General features: G+C 47.2%; 1 protein-coding gene across 16 annotated transcripts in view; it reads right to left on the reverse strand.

Annotated features, from left to right (window-relative positions):
- Positions 1 to 4,572: 4,572 nt before the first annotated feature.
- Rap1gap2 (RAP1 GTPase activating protein 2) overlaps positions 4,573 to 22,178 on the reverse strand; it is a 241,080-nt gene continuing 223,474 nt past the window's right edge. For 11 of the 16 annotated variants that reach the window (XM_013503479.1, XM_013503478.1, XM_013503480.1 and 8 more), the window contains 7 exons: positions 20,747 to 20,884; positions 19,007 to 19,125; positions 16,364 to 16,477; positions 16,009 to 16,126; positions 15,397 to 15,523; positions 10,274 to 10,350; positions 4,573 to 8,907 (listed from right to left, as the gene is read on the reverse strand). In XM_013503479.1, coding sequence (XP_013358933.1) covers positions 8,839 to 8,907; positions 10,274 to 10,350; positions 15,397 to 15,523; positions 16,009 to 16,126; positions 16,364 to 16,477; positions 19,007 to 19,125; positions 20,747 to 20,884 — 762 coding nt within the window. In that variant the 3' untranslated portion in view covers positions 4,573 to 8,838. Of the gene's footprint in view, positions 8,908 to 9,832; positions 9,877 to 10,273; positions 10,351 to 15,396; positions 15,524 to 16,008; positions 16,127 to 16,363; positions 16,478 to 19,006; positions 19,126 to 20,746; positions 20,885 to 22,178 lie in introns of all 16 variants that reach the window. The other 5 variants (XR_263756.2, XR_263755.2, XM_005402559.2 and 2 more) reach the window with 5 other exon arrangements.

Consider the following 22,178-nt stretch of genomic DNA (forward strand, 5'->3'; position numbering starts at 1 on the left):
AGCCACAGACCCCCATCAGACATGCAGAGAGGCACCCCTGCATCAGAACCATAATAAAACCAACTCTACCCCCTCATTTCTCAGGCAATATATGGGGAGAGCTGGCTGCACAAAGGAGGGGGCACGTTTGACCTGTGTGATAGTTAGTTTTGTGTGTCAACTTGATGAAGCTAAGGGATGCCCAGATAACTTGTAAAACATGATGTCTAGGTGTGTTGGTAAAGATGCTTCCACTAGTGTTTGAATCAGTAGACTGAGTAAAGATCCCCCTTACCAATGCCCATGGGTGTCATCCATTCCATTGAGGATATGAAAGGAATGAAGTGTGAAGGGCAAATTCACTCTTTCTGCTCCAGCTGTGCAACGTCCATCTTCTCCTGCCTTAGACATGCCTGGTTCTCAGGTCTTCAGACTCAGATGAGGACTGAGACCATCAGCCCATCAGTCCTCCAACTGTGGGTTTGGACGACAGCTACACTGAAGCCAGGCTTCCCACAGGCTGCACCCACCCAATGACTGGATGTGGTAGGGGTAGTAATTTTAGGATCATACTTGGGATATGGAGCACTCCTCTGTTGGATAACCTCAGCTAGATGAGTCCCCCACTGGCCTTGCTGAATTCTTCTTTAAAGCTATACTGCTACCTTAGATGCTTCTGCCCCACCTTCCTTCCTCCCTCCCTCGCTCCTTCACTCAGACCTTCTTGACAAATGACAGCTTTCCAGCCTTCTCTAGCTCCTTCCCCACCCCTTCTCACAAGCCTTTTCCCTAAAGAATGTGTCATTCATGGCTTGGTGTCTGCTTCTCAAAGTACTGTAACCAGCAGTCTCAAAACAAGAGGTCGCTTTTGCCTCTCTCCTCCCAACCCCGACTGGTCTGGAAGTGCAGAGGAGATGGGGGAGGGGTTACAGCTTGTATCCAGATAACTCCCAAAGCTTCATGTACTTATAGATGGGGCTTTTGGGAGGTAGCTAGATCTAGGGTGTGTGAAGATGGATTAAGGGTGTGTGGCAACTAAATTAGTCCACTGATTGGTTTAGCATACTTCTGGGTATGGACAATGAAAAGGCCTCAGCTAAGTGTGGGTGGCACAGACCAACAGGCTTGTAGCCTGGATGGCATACAAAGGAAACCAATAGGCTTGCTGCCTATTGTGCTGTGGACTGCTTCTCCTCTGCCATGTCCCTCTGCCATGCTGCCTTGCCTTACAGCCAGCTGACCATGGGCTGAAACCTCTACAAACTGTGAGCTAAAATAAACCTCTCATCCTTTAATTTGTGGCTGTTGGCTATTTTGTCTCAGCAATAAAAAAGTAACTGTGACAGGTAGGAAGGCAAGCAGCCAGTTAGTAGAGAAAACCTGCACCAGATGGAAGTAAACAGGCAAGGCAGAATTTATTCAAAACTATTGTGATGGGGGAGAGATCGAACTCAACCTTGAACATGACAGGGACAAGTGGGGATTTGTAGCCAATTTTCAGAGCCTGTAATTTTCTTAGTTGGAAAATTATGAAGGGGAACTTGGTTAGGCATCGAGAATGAAGGAAGTGATTGGATTGGCTATCAACAATAAGGGTTCTCAAACCAGGTTAGAATTCTTGGCTAAAATTGGTCTCAATAATAAAGGCTAGTCCATAAGAGGGCTCAGATGAGCTGGGTAAGTCCTTTCCACAACCCAAGGGAAGACCCTGGACCTGCCAGGCCAGCCTACCTGGAGGTGTTGAGCTTTAAATAGAATGAAGTTTAAAACAAGATGGAGTATGAACTGAAATGGGGTTATTTTAATAACTGAGAGTTACTGTACAGTTACAGAATGAGACTGTAATATATTCCTGGTGCCAGATACGTAGAGAGCAACAAAGGTTGCTCAGAGCACAGCTCCTTGGTAGCATCTTGAACATAGTGGATGGGAAACAAGGCTGATAGAAAACCTGAGCACAGCTTGACCAGCCTGACCAAAATCCTCAGCCAAGCATTTCCCCCTTGGATTAGGCAGACTAGTGTCCCACCAGCTGCCTAAGGACTGCTATAACTGTTAGACACTGAAGTGGGAGACAAAGATTTCAAGAGTCCTAAAACTAAGCCCCCGATTTGGAGAGGTGCCCAGCTGGTGGAGAACATTTGAACACACACCTTGACTAAAGGTTCTCAAAGCTTGGAGGATCAGCAACTGATCTAGCTGAATGGCATCAATGTCTCCTACAGCACTTTCCCATACAAAAAATAAGTGCTCAACATCCACAAGGCTCCAGCCTTAAGTGACTTCTCAGCTTCCTGGAAGAAGGGCTGACCCCAAGCAGCAGCCAAACTGTGAGGTGCAAACAAGCAGAGAACATTCGTGTGAAAGATGCAGCCTCACCTGCAGCCGTGGAGACTGAACAGATGGAATCTAAAGCTCTGAGAATTAGGAAGCCTGAAATCATGGGCTCAAGAAAGGTACTGCTTAACATGTCATGGTGTCTGCTTCTCAGTCTGGACATGAGAGGCCGAAGATAGGGTTCCAGGAAGAGCTCTAGGCTGGGCAGGGAAATCAAAGAGCACTGAGCTACATTTTACCTGGTGCATTTCTGTGCATCCAGAACTCCCAACAGCTTGGCACTTACCTTCATTGTGAGATCAGCATACCAAATCTGGGTTCCAAGCTAAAATGTAATTCTGATCCCTTAAGTGAAATGGAAATAATAATACATGTCTTAATTGGTCATTAAATGAGATTATAGTCAGTTATACTATAACATGTGTTTTTAAAGTAAGAATCTGGCCCACTACAATTGATGTAATAGGAAATGAATATAATGTGAATTGTGCTTTTGATTATGCAACTCATCCATGAGAAACATAATATGAATGCAGAACACTGCAGTTAAACCAAGGCACACAGAAACACATACACACACCTTAGACATTTACCAGCTACCTCACTGAACCACATGTGCTATGGGCTACACCTACCGACATCTGTATTACAGCTGCCCATCCAATTTCAGAAGTTCTCACTACTTGTCACAATAATTCATAAATGGTAATCCTTCTAAAGCCCACTTCCATAAGCAAATTCATCTTTTTCAAGCTGCAATGCCTTATTATAGTATTTATATGTTTCTTATTTAACATGGATAGAATTATACAACCAGTTTTATTAAGTTCCTATTTATTCTATGTGTTACTAAAATTTTTGAGTGGTATGTTACCTGTTGACTTGTGTCTAGATGTCTTCCTAAAGCCTCCTGCAGTCATAGGTGAGGCTTTTTCAGGGGTGGCTGGATCTAGAGTGTGTGATCCCAGGATTAACTGTTGGTGCAGTGCTTGGTTCAAGGACACTAGGATTAAGGGTGTGAATGCTATGCACCCTGAGTAGCCTGGATGAGATATAAGGGATAGAAAGAGGTGTGGTCAACCCTTGCTTGTTTTGCTACCTTCTGCCTGCCATGAACTGTTTCTCCTCTGTGATGCCTATGTGCCACACCACCCTACCCCGGAGTCAGCCAATTATGGACTGAAATCTTTATAAACTGTGAGCTAAATAAACCTTTCCTCCTTTAACTTTTGGTGTTGCGTATTTTATCTCAGCAACTAGAAAAGTAACTAAGACAGTACCTAGCCCTATTTTCCCCATAAACTCTGCAATTGTACGATTTTACATAGTGGCGTATTTTTAAGAACAGGTATGATGTCATACAACAAAACTGACTACATATGTAAAACAATCAGCATATAGTCAAACTGTGATAACAGCTGTTACTATTGGTATTATCATCTAACCTCTAGTGACTGAAGAATACTTGTCATTTTTTCAAAGCTCTTTTCCACTTATGAATTCTGTTGTGTCCTCATGCTTTATACATGAATTATACTCCTTATAATACATTTAAAAAATATAAACCATGGGAAGTGACATAGTTTACCCAAGATCACAAAACCAGGCCCTGGTAGGTACTCAAGACCTATTCCTTACCTTCAAACTTCTTAAGAAAAAGCATATTGGTATTAATTCTGAATCTGCATCCAAACAGAGTATAGCAACATGTATGAAAGACCAGGGCCATTTGAGGTCATGGAGGAAGAGAAGGTATTTTAGTCATGAAAGAATCCTTCCCGAAGTGAATCAGAAATTAGAGAAAGAAAGTGGACAGAAAAAGAAAATTACAGGGTGGAGACAAATTAGTGCATAGTAGGAGTCTCATACACTGTCTACAGAAGCTAAGCAAGTAATGGGAATGAGTGAAATGCTTCAGAGGTGAACAATACAGAAGAGTGGAGACTGAGGTGTACTCAGGTCCCACCTAAAGGGACAGACTCCAGCGAGCTCTGGAGTCTCCAGTTCATGCCTGAGGGGACTTAGCATCTCATTTTTTTAAGAGCAGAAAACTGAAATTTTAATGTGAAATTTCTAGGTGCTTTTTTTTTTCTCAAGTCATAGTGAGTTCTTTAAACATTGATGGTTCATTACAAACTTTTGAAACGCTTTTGGAGCCAAAGTCAGCTAGCTGCTGGCCAGCTAATATGGAATCTTTATAAACTGAAAGGTCATCCCCCAGGCCTACAGCCCCATGCAAAGAAGTCTGAACACGGATGGACACAAAATATGTTATTTAATGTCAATTTCTGCAAAGACACATTTAAGCAACAAAATATACATTTGTCAACCTTTTAGAATTTGTTTTATACATTAACAAATACAATATGCTACCATAGCAATAAATTAAATGTACACTATTTACATTACATAGGCAGTCAGGGTCTACAATTCACCTCCTCACTAAGAGGAAAGAAGGAAAAGTCATCGTCACAGGGATCACTTCCAAGCTACACTTCTTAGGTTCTACCACACAAGAATCTCTTCACACAGAGATGTCAGCACTCCCTGAGCTGGAGTGTTAAGAGGGTAACACCCACGACAAGGGAGAGTTGGCACACATGCTAGGGAGTGGGAAGGAGAGTTTCACCCTTCCAAGCAGAAATGTCACAAAATCAAAGACGATGGCAATTAAATTCCAATCTGCCAAGCAAACACCCTCTCCCCAGAGCTGGTAAGGCAAAGTACAGAGCACTGCCTGCTAGCCTCTCACCAGACAGGGCTCCACTGCCCTTCACCCTAGGGGATTGTCTTCTTTCCAGGGGGCGCTTGGCCCCTCTGAAAGGAGAGGGGTGTGAGCTGGGGAGGGAAAGGGACTAATGGAAAAACAGATTCCAGGGCTTGGAAGAAAAACGCCCCTCACTGCCCCTCACCAGATTGCAGGAACAGCACGGCAAACTTCAGGGACCAGCCCTTGCCTTTGATAAGGTGGTAGCTGGAGGCTGGAGAAGGAGCCATGAGGTTCTGTGTGGTAGACTGGCCTGGTCCCTGCTGGCCCCTGGAGCCATAAGATCTACTTGAATCCCCCAACTACTCCCCAACAACAGACTGGTCTCTACTAAGATACATTGAAAAGGTAGTGTTTGAGCTGGCACCTTCATGGGTCAGGGTAAGGAAAGGGAAATAGGCTATGCCCCACCTTAATTAACCACCTTCATTTAAGTATCAGGAAGAGGCTGAGGTGTAGCTCAGTAGTACAGCCCTTGTCCAGCGTGCATGAGGCCCTGAGTTCCATCCCCAGCACCACAGGGGGTGGGAGCGAGGGAGAAATGAATAGTTTCCTTTTTCCTTCCATCATGATTTAGTGCAAGGAAACCAAGAGTGGCTGACTGCACCTTTGCCCTGGCCTCTGCCTCTGAAGAACTAAGGACCAGTTTGTCAGGAATCTCTTTCCCTCCCTGTTTTCTTTGCTCAAGCTGCACCCTAAATCCAGGACCCTTGGTGACCAATCTAAAAGAGCCCTCCATGGAAAGCAGCAGAGACTGAGGTCCCATCAGCACACTTCCACTGCTGACCTCTCCCCGCTGGAGCCAAGGCCCCAGCCAATGAGGGAGGGACCCTGGCCCAGGAAATGCAGCCACTTGCTCTACCAGCTATGTAGCTGGTGCACAGGAAAGGGCCTTGGGTTGTGGGCTCCAGTCTTAGCTTTGCCACTAGCTAGCTGTGTGACCTCAAGCAAGTTCTTTTCTCTCCCTGGAGCTAAGGTTTCTCATCTAGACAACAACACGGCTGGAGGAGACGCTGAAATGAGCCAGAAGGGCTGGGCATCAAAGTGATGCCTACGAAGCTGAGTATGTTCCAGGAAACACTGTTTGACGTTCATTACCACAGACAGGAACTCTGGCTCAGACCTTCCATCTCAAGCTTTTCTGCATCTGCTTTTAAACATCAGTGGAGCGGGAGGCATCTGGGTGCCCCGTGGCACCTGGAAAGGATAGTTTCTGCAGTGAGTCGGGTGGCCTCAGGGGCAGAGATGTGAACCCCTCATGAAGGTCACATTGGAAATGCCCCAAATACCAGAGTGAGCACCATCTACGCAGGCCTGAGCCCCATGACTAAGTGCAGCAATAAAGGGAAAGATATTTTGGATCAGACTGTGGGGGCAGAAGCCCTCCAGGAACAGGAGACGCTGCCCACAGCCCAGAAGAGTGAAGGGAAAAAGGACCCCATCCTCGTTCTCCTCCCTCTCAGCATGGGGACCTCAGGCAGGCTGCTAGTACACACACCGGAAACCATAGGCGAGGCGTGGCCCAGGGGGAAGGGGCATATCTGATCCTGCCCTGAGCACCTCAACAGTACAGTGAGAGAGGAGACCACATCCCAGGTCTGGGCCTCTGTGAGGGCAGACTTGTGCCTCCCGGTTCCCCTGCACACACCCTGCCATCCTGCCCACTGGCCTAGAGGCACTACCGGGAGGTGGGGACTGCAAAGGGAGCAGCCAGAGCAGTGGTGACAGGAAAATATGAGGTTCCCCAGTATGACAGCATGAGAACAACTTGGAAAGCCCAGAGGACTCCAGACCATAATGCATCACAGCACACTCATCAGGCATCTCTAAATACTGGCTACTTAGAGAGGTGAGCCAGAACCCTGTAAGAGTTTTCACAGTTTGACCTTTCAAGTTCCTTCAGAAACCCAGCCAACAAAACCCTGCCAGAATCCACAGGCCTCAGTCCAGCAATGGGTGCTGCTACACTGACTTTTCATAAAAGCTAAACAGATATTTTGTTGACCTTCTAACTAGATAAATCTTACCAAACTAGTATTGTATGTAAGCACATTTCTCAAATAGGGTGAGGGGCGGGGTGCCCTCTGGGCTGTAAGGAGGATCGAATAGGTGAACAGGAAACACAAATATCAAGTTTGTCTTAATGGCAAAAGCAATGGAGAAACAGTTACAATGTCAGTTCAAAAAAATGTGTCCCATTTCTAAGCTTTGGCTTGCTAGTCCAGATCCCTAATACAGATAAAGCACTTGACTGGAAATCTTGTCATCTGTTCATTAAAGCAGGGAGCCCAGCTTGTGTCACCCCAGCAGCCCTGCCCCAAAGGCACATATGCACTTGAGGCTGCAAAACCTCCAAAGATCTGTTAAAACTCTGTGTTTCACTTGGCAGACACCCCACTCTAAAGCCAGCAGCAGAAACGCCCTGCAGACTTGGACAGGCGAGGAGCCAGCAGGGCTGTTCCCCGGGACAAGCTGGCTCATCATCCCAGAGAAGGTGGCGCTGGTGAGGGGCGGCATGCAGTGTCTGAACCACACGGCCAGATGGGGCCCTGCCTGCAGAAATCCTACCGATGCAACAACCACCTACAGACCTGCAATTGAACAGGGAAGAGAAGGACCAGGGGATCACGCCCCAGACACAGTCAATGGGCACAGAAGCCAGAAGTGGAACTTCAGGCAGCACTGCCCACTCCCCAGCAAAGGGCAGGGGCATGATTGCTGAGGGACAGTGTGTTCCTCCACACATGCCTAAGTTCAACCCCTACACACCGGCCTGACCAGAACCTGCCAAGTCATCCCCCTTCTACCCTTTTCCCTCTCTTATAAATGGGTGGTTTAAATAACCATTTAAGTCTTCCCTGAACCTCTACAAGCATCAGAGATCTGGATCCCACAGACTCCTGCTGAGCCCTTGGGCCCTGAGGTTATTGACCAGTGATCCCCCAGCACTGGCTTGTTCATTCTCCCTGAATTCCTTCTCACTCCTGGCTTCCCACTCCTTCATGGGGAAAAATATCTGCTCAAAGGGGAGTGATTGCTTGGGGCTTCTTCCACAGCTAGGATAATCAGAACCTGCATGAAATTAAACAAGAAAAAAGTTGCAGCTACAGTCAAGGAAGTATGCAGCAATGGTCCCAGACACATCCAGGTCTGTCTTGGAGCTTCCACCTGCAAGAGCCTGGCTCAAGGTGCACTGACAGTGGGAATGCAGCAGCCCTGGCCTGTGCCAACTGATGGGTCTATAGTACTTAACACAGAGCAGGGAGATTTGTTTTTGGAGCTCCAGAGAAACAGGAACAAAGGAGCTGTCTTTATCAGGACAGCCTCGAGGATGCTACAAATTTTGGCTCTGGGGAAGCAACCCCTGCACCTCTACTCCACGCATGGATGGTAGTAAAGCTCCTTCCTACCATGCCCGGGAGGGCACTGCACTGTGATCAAGGACAAATGGGCCCACTTTATATTCTGCTTTTACCTCTGCTCCCCACCCAGCACTCTCTCTGCCTCTGGAGCAGATGAGCTTCCACATCTCTGGCTAAGCCCAAGTACCAAGAGCCCCCTTCCCCAACTGTCTTTCCTACAGACAAACAAGTGGGCAAATGATCCAGACAGACACCACACTGGGAGGTCAGGAGCAGGAGAGCCTCCAAGAAAAGGTCTTGTCCAGAGATGAAGGTGTGTTGGCGAAGGACCCAGCAAGACTGTGACCAGGTCAGGACACAGGACAGACAGCTGGTCTGGTGGGCCTGTGACGATCAGAGTAGTGGACGGCACCCCCAAACTGCTGGAATAGGAGCCTTCTGCAGGACAGAATCAGGGCTTCCCTGGAAGAGGCAATGCAGGAGACAATGAGCACACATTTGGCAAAGGAAGGGGAGAAATACACTCAGGACAAAGGGCTGGGGCCCACACAACATCCCTGACTGCGGGCCACCAACTACACCCTGAACAAGGGAGACCAGCTTTATCCACCCATCCCCAGAAGCTGGGCATAAGCAGCATTCTGGTAAACAGAGGCACAGAAAGTCCATGACAGACGGTGGAGGTCGATGTAGACATTCCCATTTTCTCTTTTTTTCTCATAATACATTTAATATAAAATGGGTTCAGGCATACCCTTCCCCTTGGACCCAACTGAGACCACTGGGAGCCCCAGACAGGAAAAGTTGGAGTGCAGCTGGGGGTCAGACGGTCCTGACTTCATGAGCAGTTTGGGCCTTAATGGCAAGTGGACTCGCCCTGCCCTGCTGGGACCACAAGCTCCCCAGGGGGAGGCAAGCTGTGGGGGCCGAAGCCCCTGGGACTGTCTCTCATAGCATCTGCGGGCAGGGGCACTCCTTGGCATGTAGGAAGGGCACATTTCAACTTACGGCCTTATTCAGACACAGAAGGGAGGGAAAGGCTGCCTGGGAGCAGGGAAGCCAGAACAAGCTGAGAAGCTCCTCCCTCTAGAGAAGGAGGTGAGCTGTGACTGCCTCTTCTGCCTGCTGGAACCGGGGTCACCCAGTGGGGGGAGACCTACGTAATGAGCCTCCCCCAGTCCCGCGGGCAACCCTTTCCATCACACCCACAGCATCAGTCCCTTCTTCCCCTCACAGACCTGGGGAGGCCCATCATAGAGGCTGTAGGGCCAAAGCCACTGTGGGGACCCTCCCCAACTGGCAGGGTCTGTGTGGCCATTCTCAGGGCCTAAGGCCCTTGGTACCATGCTCTCCCCTCATGGCCACCTCAGGACAAGCACTCACTCACCTCACCTTGGACAGCAGAAGAATTCTTCACTCACATTAGTGACCCTGTTCCAGGAAATAGCTATATGAGTTTTAAATAACCAGACAACAATCTGCTTGACACTCAGCTTCTGTGCGTTCAACTCTCAACACTATGGTGACCTCAAGAAAGGGCAGAAGGCCCAGGGAGCCAGGAATTCAGGACTCATGTGTGGGCATAGTTACGCCCAAGAGTGTGGCTGTGATGTAAGAAGTGTAGCCAAGACAGCTGGTAAATCCCTGGCAGGTGCCTCCACCATATAGACAGCATCACCCCCAGATCTGGTCAGAGCCATCTTCTCTCTGCCTCCCTCAGGGGACCCCCATGTAATATCCGCGATGTGCTCCCCCTGCAGCCTTCGGGCAAGGAAGCTGGCTCAGAGGAGATTAGGTTAAGGAGCTGCCCCACACCCTGGATGCTTACCCCACTGGAGCTGGCGTGGCTGAGCTTATCAAAGCGGAATTTCAGGTTTGATCTCGGGGAATTTCTGCTTTTGGCATCTAAGAAAAGAAGAATGTCCATGAAAAGGAGGTGGATCTATAGAGGCCATTCTAGCTGAACCGAGTGGCGGGGAGAAAGAGATTCCACCTCTCCTTAAGGCATGCTAGACTAGATTAGCAATGTCATGAGCTGGCTGCTAAACATAGGTCATTTTTTAAAATTAAATTTATAGGTTTACAAGTAGATTATATTCAAAGAAGATAACGAATTCTCAGAATTCACTTTCTCGTTATTTACTAAGTTTACTATTCTTACATATCCTCTTCTGTCTGCTACATCCATATGGTAGAAATAGCCTACGAAAGTGGCTGTGTATCTGTTGCCAGGGACGTCACAGTGAGAGCTTAAAATTGGTCATGATAGGAATATTCACACCACAAAAACTGGCCAATGCTACGAGTCAGAGCATGACTTATAATTTGTTGTCTAGCCTTAAGAAACTATGGTGAAAATAATAATGTGGGTTAAACTTTAAAATGTGTTGTGTAGAGCCCGGTGTGGTGGTGCACACCTGTAATCCTAGGGAGGCTGGGGCAGAAGGATCATAAGTTGGGGCCCAGTCTGGGCAACTTAGCAGCTTAGGAAGGCCTTGCCTCAAAATAAAAAATAAAAATGGGCTAGGGATATAGCTTAGCACTAAGAGCCCAGGTTTGATCCCCCCTATAGCAAAAAAAAAAAACCAAAAATTAAAAATTAAAACAGTGTAGTATCTGCAACCATTACACTGTGAACTACATCAAGAGGCTGAGTAAATATTCCAGTATTTGAGAACTATTTTCCAACTCAGCAAGAAAGTTGCTCACATCACCCACACAGGAATAAAGCTCTTAGTATACAGCAGTCATTTACATACGTTGCATTAAGCAACAGTCATGTTGGAACCACATTCATGATCTGCAACCTTAAGCTGGCTATGGTACAAAATTTAGAGAAATATCAACAGAAGTGTCTTGTGAAAATCCATTGGATATATGGGATTTACAGTAAGGAATAGTGTGTATTTTATCATTATTTGTAAACTGGGCTTCTGATTCATCATATTAGTAAAATTTAGAATAAGTGCATGCATGTGCGTGGGTGTATAGCAGAGGGGTCCCTTTTATTACGAGAAATATTTTATTGATTTATTATTTGTGTTTCATTAATACATGTTTGTAGTACATGAAGTTACATTCATCTTGGGGAGTGGGTACATGTACATAATATAGCTGAGTTCTGTTTTTTAAAATCCCCTTCCCACCCACCTCTCTCTAAATCCTCTTTCCCCATTTTCATTCTCATTATTATTTTTACTCGCGTTTATGAAACATAATATTTACATTCATTGAGATTATTAGGTTCCTGTGCATGGCATAACTTAGTTCTCTTTACTTTCCCTTCTAACCCCCTCTAGCCTCTCCCTCGGTCTCCTGGACTCCTTCTCATTTGCAAAAGATCTAATCCCTATCTCCTCCTATCCACCCCTTATTATGCTCTTTGTTTATACTTTGCCTTGCTCAAATGAGAGATACCATATGGTATTTAAGCTTGTGTATCTGGTTTATTTCACTCAGCATTACATTTTCCCACAAAGCTTTGTAAATAGGGAGGGGAGAAGGGGTTGAAGGAGGGGTTGAAGGGAGAGTAGGAGAATGGGGTAAAAAAACAAGTTATATCATGTACAAGTACAAATTCTCTTTGATGAATGTGATGATTATGTATATCTAAAATGTACCAATAAAATCTAATTTTAAAAAAAAACACGTTTTCCAGATGCACCCATTTTCCTATAATCATCTCAAATTTACCCTTCTTTGTAGTCACGGAGTATTCAGTTATGTACAGAAAGCACATTTGTCTTTATCCATTTGTCCGTTGATGGGTATACCAGCTGCTTCCAGGATTTAGCTATTAAAATTGTGCTGCTATAAACACTGGGATGCATGCATCACTGTAATATGCCTTTTTTAGCTATTGGGGGAAGACACCCAAAAAAGCAATAGCTGGGTCATACAGAATTTCTAATTTTAGTTTTTTGAGAAATCTCCATACTGACTTCCATAATGGTTGTGCTAATTTACATTCCCACCAACAGCGCAGGGAGATTCCTTTTTCACCGCAGCCACTCCAGCATTAGTTATTCTTTGACTTCTTAATGACCGCCATTCTTTCTGATGTGAGACAGACTCTTAAGCTGTTTTAATTTGTATTTCTCTAACAGCCAGAGATGTTGAACATTTTTTCATATTTTTGTCAGCCATTTGTACTTCTTCTCCTGAGAAGGGTCTATTCATTTCACTTGCCTATTTCTTGATTGGGTCTTTTATTTTAAGTGGCCTATTTTTTTGTTTTAGTTCTTTTTATATTCTAGATATTAGTCTTCTGTCTGAGGAGTAGCTGGCAAAATAATTTTCCCGTTCTGTAGGTTGTTGCTTCACTCTACTAATTGATTCCTTTGCTGTGCAGAAGCTTTTGATGTAATCCCATTTATTGATTCTTGCTTTTATTTCTTATGCAGCTGGAGTTGTATTTTTTAAAAAATCCTTTCTCACACCTATGACTTCAAGTGTTTTACCTACTTTGTCTTCCAGTAGGTTCAATGTCTCTGTTTTAGTATTTAGATATTTGATCTATTTTGATTTTAGTTTAGTACATGGTAGAGATATGGGTCCTGCTTAAATCTTCTGCGAACACATAGCCAGTTTTCTCAGCACCGTTTGTTGAATAGGCTGTCTTTCCTCCAACATAGCTTGTGGCCTCTTTGTCAGAGATCAAACAGCTGAATGTGTCTGGGGATGTTTCTGTATCCTCCCTTTTGTTCCACTGATCCACATGTCTGTTTCTGCTCCAGTACTATGCCATTTTTATCACTGTTGCTTGTAGTATAGCTTGAAGTCAGGTATTATGATGCTTCCTACTTTGCTCTTGTTGCCCAAGATTACTTTTGCTATTTTAGATGGTTTCCTCTAGATCTGTGGAGTATGCTGTTGGTGTTTTGATTGGGATTGCACTGAATCTGTGTAACATTTTTGGGAATATGGCCATTTTGACAATATTGGTTCTATCTATCCAGGAACAGGGAACATCTTTCCGTTTTCTGATGTCCTCTTCAATAGAGGAGCCAGCTGTTAAGCCTTTACTATTACACCCCTGGCAGGAGGGCTGGTTCTTTGGATTCCAATGGGTCGAGGAATCTACAGTTCAGTTCAGTCCTCCTCGAGACTACGGACTAGTACTCTTGGTGCTCCAAACCAAGCGGTTTCCCCCCAGTGTTACAAGCACCTCCCTGAGTGACCCAGGGAGCCCAGACATGAAATAACCAGTGATCATGCACCCAAGATTAGAGCACCCTTGGTGTCAGGCCCTCCCAGGCCACCTCCCACCCACCCCCATGTGCCTCTTCCCAGACTCAGCTCAACTGATCTCCCCAAGCCCACCCTGACCCTGTGAATACCCAGCATAGTATACATAAGGCTGGAGATAGAAAGCAATCCACAGGGATAAATACTACATGGAAGGAAGGGGGATATGAGAAGGCACATCACCAGGGGATGCAATGCACACTGGGCAAGTTACCAGATTTGTTCCAGGCTCTTCTGCCCTGAGTAGCCTTTAGCAAGTCACAGACTCTAATTCTCCCCTTACTCAAAATCTTATTTATTTTGGTACTTGTTTAGCTCCACACAGGAGCTAGGTTTGGTTACAGATTCCTGCAGTTATTTCATTGATATTTACTTAAGCCTTGTTTTTAAAAATCAAGAAATGGGTATGACTATCCCATTTTACAGATGAGGAAACTGAGGCTCAGAGAGTTGAGCTTTTCAGTGACATGACCAGGATCTAGCTCCAGAGCTCCCCAACCACAGGGGATTGAATGAGAGGAAGCACATAACTGCTCCATTATCTGGGAAGCCCTAACACTAAGGATCTCTTGCTTCTGACCATGTCCTCCCTATATCTTCCCTTTGACATTGCTCACCCTTTTCACCAATACCCGCTTGCTGTGAGAATCTCAGAAGCAATCTGGGTAAAATCACTCTAATGGCCCATTGGCCCTGCCTGTATGGCTATCACTTAGACAAGAGTTTCTCAACCTATCCCATTTGGAGCCAGATAATTCGTTACTGTGGGTTAAAGGTGATACGTTGTTTAGCAACATCCCTAAACTCTACCCCTAGATACCAGCAGGAGCCCCCTTCCACAGTCATGAAAAATGAAACATCTTCAGACACTGCCAGAGGTCCCTGGACAGCAAGACTGCCCCATGTAAAACTGCTGATCATGCTATTGTTTTTTTTTTTTTTTTTCTAATTATTTAATACACTTAGGTTAATAATTGTGCATCTCATGAGCATAAGCTCAGTTAATATTCACACAACCAACCCTACGGGAAAGAAACTATTAATTCCCTCCCCTCGTTTTTTAGCTGGAAGAAAGTGAACCACAGAAGGGCTCGGTAATAAACTGGGCATGGGCAGCTGAGGTGCATGCCTGTAATCTTGGCACGCTAGGAGGTTGAGGCAGGAGGATCACAAGTTTGAGCCCAGACTAAAGACCCTCCAACTAGGCTAACACCACAATTCTCACCAGGGTCTCCTGGGAGCCCACCTGTGGCCCCTCTAGTCTCTCTTCTCTCACGGTGAACTCCGCCTATGCTGAGCCACATGCAGTTCCAGAGCACTCCATCTCTCCTCTCCTCCAGCGCTCATGCTGCTCCTTCCTGTCCTTGTATTGTCTGGGTCATCACCATGACAGAGGGACCCCACATGGCTGATAGTGAAACATCAGCAGAGAGCTTTCTAAACGCACAATCGCAATTCCTCCCTATGGGATCTCCATTAAAATTCTCAATTCTGAGCCTCAGTTTCCCCACATGTAGGATAAAGACAAGAACACAGGTCTCTTAGGGTTGACAGGCGAAATGAGCTAGCAGAGCGGAAGGGTCTGATACCTCTCAGGAGGAGCAGAAACTTATCAGCACAGCAAGCCAGGAGCACCGGCTCCATGAACATAAATCAGGACCCATCCTCCCAACCATATCCTGCACAGCGCCAGATGCTACTGACCTGTGGGACTCCGACTCATGATGATGGGGGTGGCGGCTGCCCCCAGGCCAGGGCTCTCGCTGCTCGAGGACTGGCTGTAGAAAAACACATCCTGCTTGAAAGGTGAGGTTGTGGACGGCTGGCTGCTCTGGGGAGAGAGACCGGGTGAGTGAGGCCAGGGCACCCTCAGCACACCACAGGGATCCTGTGCCCAGGTAGGCCAAGAGGCCCCAAGCCAAGGGTGACTACTGCCTCCCCCTCCCACGCTCGGATCTGTGCTTTCCTTCCTGCTGCCTCAGCCCTGGCTTCAACCTCTGCCCCTCCAAGAGGGTCCTTAGACCCAGGCCCCAGGCCCATGAGGCACCAACCCCTTTCTCCTCCAGCCAGGGTCCCCATGGCAAGGACATAACCCAGCCTGGCCCTGTTCCTCTACTGCTGCTGTTATGTCGCTCCGGGAGGAGCCTCAGGCACTGTGCCCATTGGAAGGTGACAGCTTCCAGAGCCACCTCTTATTTCTGTGCCTCCCTTTCACCCACACAGACAGAGCAGACCTTTTCCCACATTGCTCTTTTAATGCATAGTATAGCCAGCCGGGTGCCAAGTGCACTTCCCAAGCGGGACAGGCACACTTACCCCACTGTCACACTCCTCCATGGCTTCACCCTCCCCTGCAGTGCTGCTGAAGCTGCTGGTGCTGGAGGAGGAGCGGGAGATGTTGGCCCGGCCGTTCTCCTTCAACTTTATGAAGGGCCTGCAGGGGAGGGGAAGAGGGGCAAGCCCTGGTCACTTACCAGCAAGAGGTCCCTCAGCTCCAGGTCTTGCCAGACCAAGAGCAGGACAGCCCAGGAGAGACCTGAGTCTGCTCACAGTGGCTCCCTGTGCCCTGCCTGCCAGCCTTTGTGTTCCAGAGACAAGAGGCAGTCACTCTCTGCTTGTCTGGAGGCTCCAAATGGCTACAGCCAGACTTTCCCTCCCCTCGCTTTCTTACTTCTCTTTGTTGGGGCAGATTTCTGGAGAGCTGGGATTAGATGAGGTTTCAGACTTTATCTCCTGAGAGGAGTGTGCGCCATCCGGGGTCTTGGGGGTGCTGGATGCACTGTCACTGAGGAAAGGAGAACAACGAAGAATGAGACCATGGAGACAGCCCTAAGTCTTTGGGCCACCTGCGGGCCTGAGACAGAGCTCTGGCTATGGGGCCCAAGCACTCCATACAAAGTGCAGCTGCTCAGACTTCTTTTCCCACACCAGCTCCTGGAACGACAGTAGACAACAAGGTGTTGTGTTCCCTATGGTAAGGACCTCTCTCGGTTCAAGGGTGCGGGATTCAGAATTATCCACAGGAGCCCTGGCTTGATGGTTTCTAGCCCAAGTCTCCCCCTTCCCCCAAGTTGGCTGCCCCACCTGGGTCAAGAGAGGACCCCACAGGGAACAGTGAATGTCCCCATAGGGAGCAGGGGGCTCTGCTCAGGAGATGGCCCAATATATAGGTTCCTATAAGGTTCCAGGAAGTCCGCCTGCATATGACTCTGGAGACACCCTACATATAAACTATAATATGAGCCCCTCTGGATCCATGTGGCAAGGTGGCTCTAAATGCTTGGGAGCCAAAGGCTGCTCTCAGCACAAGAGTTCAAGAGTTCCTTTCTCTTGCAGTTCAACAAAGACCATTTACCCTGTGCCACCTGCTGGGGACATGACAACTCTGTCCTCAGTGTACTTTTTAAAACAATAGCACTACTGAGATAAAATATACATGCCACACAGCTCATTCATTTAAAATGGGCAAGTAAGTGGTTTCTAGTCTATTCACTGAATTGTGCAACCATCACCACAATCCAATTTTAGAACATCTTTAGACCTCCTAGAAGAAACTCTGGCCCCGTCTGCAAACACTGCCCATCCCTCCTCCCCTTCACCCCCTGGCAACCACCGACCTATTTTCTGTCTGTATGGATTTGCCTGGTATAGACATTTCACAGAAATGGAATCATACAGTATGTCCTGATCTTTGTGTCATGGCTTTTTTCACTAGCATAATGTTTGCAAAGGTCACCTACGTTGTAGCATGCATCACTACTTTAGTCCTTTTTATTGCAAAATAATATTTCACTTTATAGACAGACCATATTTTATTGACGTAGTCATCAAGTGATAAGATATATGGATTGGCCCCATTCTGGACTATTAAGAATAATGCTTCAATGGATATGTGTGTTAATTATGCTACTGTACTAGTTTTATGGACAACTGTTTTCAATTCTCTCAGGCAGATACAAAGGGATAGAATTGCTGGGTCCTATGGTAACTCTTTGTTTAAACTGCTGAAGAACTGCCAGCTGTTTTCCAAAGAAGTCTGCCCTGTTTTACATTCCCACCAACTATGAACAAGAGCTCCAGTTTTTCATACCCTGCCACTTGCAGCTCTTGTTTTTCTCACAGCCACACTAGAGGTGTTAAGCAGCCTCAATGTACTTCATGATAAGATTGCTAGTGACCTCCTCACTGCCAACCCTCAACCCTCACAGGGCTTTGGGTCTCTTGCCTGTACATCAGACCCTAATGGAATTTCTGTCCTCATAGCTTCAGAGACCTTGTCTTCCGCATCCTCTCCTTCTGTCTTTTCCTTCCAGCATCTTCACCAGTTCTCCATCCTTCACTTGTACGTGCATGCTAGGGCTCCACACGCCCTCTCTGAGTGATCGTATTCATTGGTTCATCTCTCTGTAATCAGCACCTGTACTCTAGTTCTACCCAGCTGTCCTTCTCCAACCAAGACCTCTGTCCAAAACTCAAGAGCTGGGCATCTCTCATGCACAGGTTCTAAACAGAGAGTTTGGTCTTTCTTTATAAATCCGCCCCTTATCTTGCATGCCCTTGTTCAAGGCATGGGACCACCACTCAGGCCCACAGGCAGACAACTTGCAAGTCCATCTAAGTGTCTTTCATTTTTCATCATAGGACTGTGAGCTAGAGGGCTGCTGTGTGTCTTTGGCAGTTCTTACTGAACAATCAGCAGCACCCAACAGATGGTAGGCACTTCATACATGTTGCTTGCTGAATTAAAGAACAAATGGCTTCAACAATTAAAGGATCAGAAAGACAATTAGCAAGAAGAGGTTAAAGTACATTGTAATATAAGAGTTACTAAAAAAACCTATACAGAAAGAACATTCTAGTAAGTCCAGAAAATCAATTAACTCTGCCTGCCAGGGTCAGGGAAGGCTTCCATAAGAGGGGTCTTTGGGATCTGAGAGTGTATCTCAGTGGTATAGTTAGTGCCTAACATGCACAAAGCCCTGGGTTCAATCCCCAGTATTGCAAAAAAGGGCATCTGAGTGAGCATTTGAAAGGAAGGCAAAGAAAGACAAGAACCCAAACACCATTTCTAGCTTAGGTCAAAACACTGCAAGAACACCTTTGAAGCTCCATGTAAAGAATGGCCAGATTGGGCTCAGTGTTTAAAGAGCTGAGAGTCAGGCCATGCAGGTGCCTAAAGTGAGACTGTGGTGAAAGGGAAGCCATCTCCTGAAGCCAAGCAACGTTCTCCCCAAGGGTGGGCACTTGACCCCTGCTGAGGTACAAAGCACCGACAGACTCTAAGTTGGGCTGCAATAGGGGCCCTGGCAGTTACCATCGTGTCCGGCTGTCCCCCTGGCCTTCAGAGCCTGTGTGCAGGCGAGGGAAGAGGCCCGACCGCCGCTTGATGGGGCTCCGAGACTGGTTCTTCACTGTCGCTACTGCCACTGGAGGCTGTCAATGAAATCGCCAAAGTAAGCGCACGTACCCCAAACCTAGGCCTCCGTCCTTTCCTCCTCTTTGGTCTACAGATGGCTCCTGCTCTGCAGGAGACCTCAGAAAAGAGCAAGACAGCTAGGAAGGGTAGGGTCTATGTAATAGGAGCTGAGACCCCAACACTCAAGCTACTGGCAGATTCTTTTCCTGAGTTGTTAAAGCCAAGCCCTTGGCCCCGGGTAATGATCCAACAATGGCCACATTCTTGGGGCACCAGGGAGTCAGGGCCACCATGTGGGAGCCCCACACATCATGAAGGTCACGATGATTCAAGGGTCACAGGCTGAGAACCACAAAGCTAGAGAGACCCTGGAGTGACCTGGTTCGACCTTTTATTTCACCAATGAGGAAGCTGAGGCCCAGAGAGGGGAGGCGATTTTGCCAAGGTCAGCTAGAAAATCACTGGCAGAATGAGGACAAGAGCCCCCAGGGCTCCTAACACTCCGTCCACTGCTCATGAACAAGTGGATCCAGGCAGGACTCATAATAATGACATGGAGTGAGACTCACAGTTCAGGTCCACATGCACCAACAGGCAGTGCAGAGCCAGCCAAGGTTTCTGCTTCAAACAGCTGCCTGGCCTCACAGGTGTACAGTGGAGCAGGAAAAGTTTGAGGAAAGGGAGGTGGGAGCCTGAGCCAATCTTTAGGCCCAATAGGATTCCAACCTAAGCCCCAATTTCTGCCATTCACATGCTGTACAACTATAAACAAATGGCAAAACCCTCTGGGCCTGTCTCCTCATCTGCAGAAGGGAAATAAATGCCCTGTTCTGTTTGTATCATGAACCTTCTGGGAAAAACAAGGTAACAGGTATAAAAATATCTGACAAATTAAATTAATTGTGCAAGGCCATTTATAACAAGAATCATTAGTATCATGGAAAGTCTGTTCTGCTATTTAAAAGATGAAAAGGAAATTCTAGTCCACACAAGTCCATTTCTTGTGGTTCTCTCATCTGCCCAGAACCTGGTACAAATCAATCAGGCCTAGTTCACAGGTCCAAACAGACTCTGTCTTTGGGAACTGTATACATGGTGATGAAGAGAATAAACTTTGAATCAGGGAAATCTACAATCACATCCCAGCTCTTCAGCTTAGCCGGGTGACTTTTGGCAAGTTATTTAATCCCTCTAGTACCTGCCTCAGGCAGCTGGGACAAGGATTAGGTAAGATCTAATCTATGAGTAACTTAGTTCTGTGCTTGGTGAACTGCAAACTGAGGTGGTTACTACTATCATTAATAATAACAAAGAAAGGGCACCCTTCTCCCAGTCGCAAGTCTTAAAGCCCTGGGCAGGAAAACGCACCCCATACCATTTGGCAGGGTTGGAGACTGGGTTGTCAAAGAAAGTCACAGAACAAATAGGTTTCTCTTGCAAGCCATCCCCAGGTGCTACCTGAGACAGAGAGAGGCTCCAGAGATCATGGGCAGAAGCTGGATTACCCCCAGGCCTCAATTTCTCATATTCTCCCTGTCATCCAGCTTGCCACACTCTAGTTGCTTGGCCCTTCCTAAACAGGTTTTGTGGGGACTCTCCCCTGACCTCATATGCTAGCCCAGGCTCTGCTGTACTCACCGAGAAGGTAGTTTTGGTGACTTCCATGCTGTTGTGAACGATGCCCCCACTGAGGCTGCCAGGGATGCCTCCGCTGTGCAGCTTCCTCTGACTGCCCACCACAGTCTCCATGGAGTGGCTGCGCACACGGATGGCCCTCTGCAGAGAGAAGGGCAGGGTGCAAAGGCCCAGGGAGTCAGCACCGGGTTCCCTTGGAGGACCCTGCTCTTGGAATGTATGCATTCATACATGCACATATGCACACACATACACACACATGCAACAAGCACACGCACAGTCACAGAGACCCATGCCATAGTCACTAGAGTTTATGGAGCTTTCCCATATTCTGTCCCATGCTCTGGTGAGGCAGTATGTCAGAAGGGAGCCTGAGGGGTCCAGGCCCCAGGTCCCTACAAGGTGGAACATCCTACAGGTGAGGGAAGTGAGGCACAGGGCCTAGCAGATCTGGTAACACGGGTCCAGCTATCAACTTCCTCCTCTGTAAAGGGGACTCATACATTCTACCAAGCAACAAGGTGGGATTAAACAGGCTCTGGACTCCATGTTGACTCTCTTTTCAGAAAACTAAACTTCTTTTCAAATGTCCATACTGGACCCTCTTCTGATGTCATCCCAAAGTGTACTTTGAGCACCTGTGCCTACACTTGCCCTTGGTGAAACTGGATGAGGAGTTCCTGCTCATCCATGCATCAAATCCGCATCAAGCGCTCCCTGTGGTTGTAGGGGCTGAAGACACACTTTCACTCCAAGCTGTTGTCTGCATGGCTGCTGAAAGAGGAGATGTGTGCTCAGACTGGGCACAGGGGCAAGGTCTCAAGAGCACAGAGTTGCTCTAGTACGTGGAGACGTGTACCCACTTAGGACCACCAAAGAGTAAGGGGCATGCTGGAAATAGTGACGTGTCCAGGAAAGCATCAGCACAATGGGCAGGTCTGTCACAGTGCATGAGAGGATGAGACAAAAGCTAAAGCACAAGATCACTGAACCCACAATGGGAATGGAGCTGGGGTGACGGCCACAGCCTCGGACTATTTTATAAGGTGACATAGCTCTGCACAGGACCACAGAAGAGTGGTTTTGGTGCAGCAGAGCTCAGCTCCACTTAAGGGAGGGTCTTCTGGCTCCCCCACACGCATGATGCTCTCTTTCAAATTCTAGCATTCTAGGAAGAGGAGGTTCTCTCTAGTGACCTCCAAACTCTATCACCACTCCTTGGTCATCCAATCACTTAATACTAGAGCCAATGGCCATGCAACTTGATAGTCAAACGCAATAAAGCCTTAGGGTTGCACTGCCAGGATTTATACCTACCTAGGCTCTCTACTCCCTTACCCACTAGCTGGGTACCCTGGTAAGGTAACTTGGTTTCACTGAGCTGTATCCGTAAAATGGGATGGAGGATGTCTACCGTGGGGCTGTCGTGAGAATA

Source organism: Chinchilla lanigera, unplaced genomic scaffold (genome assembly GCF_000276665.1).
Source record: "Chinchilla lanigera isolate Chin_1 unplaced genomic scaffold, ChiLan1.0 scaffold00080, whole genome shotgun sequence".
In the NCBI taxonomy this organism is placed as follows: domain Eukaryota; kingdom Metazoa; phylum Chordata; class Mammalia; order Rodentia; family Chinchillidae; genus Chinchilla; species Chinchilla lanigera.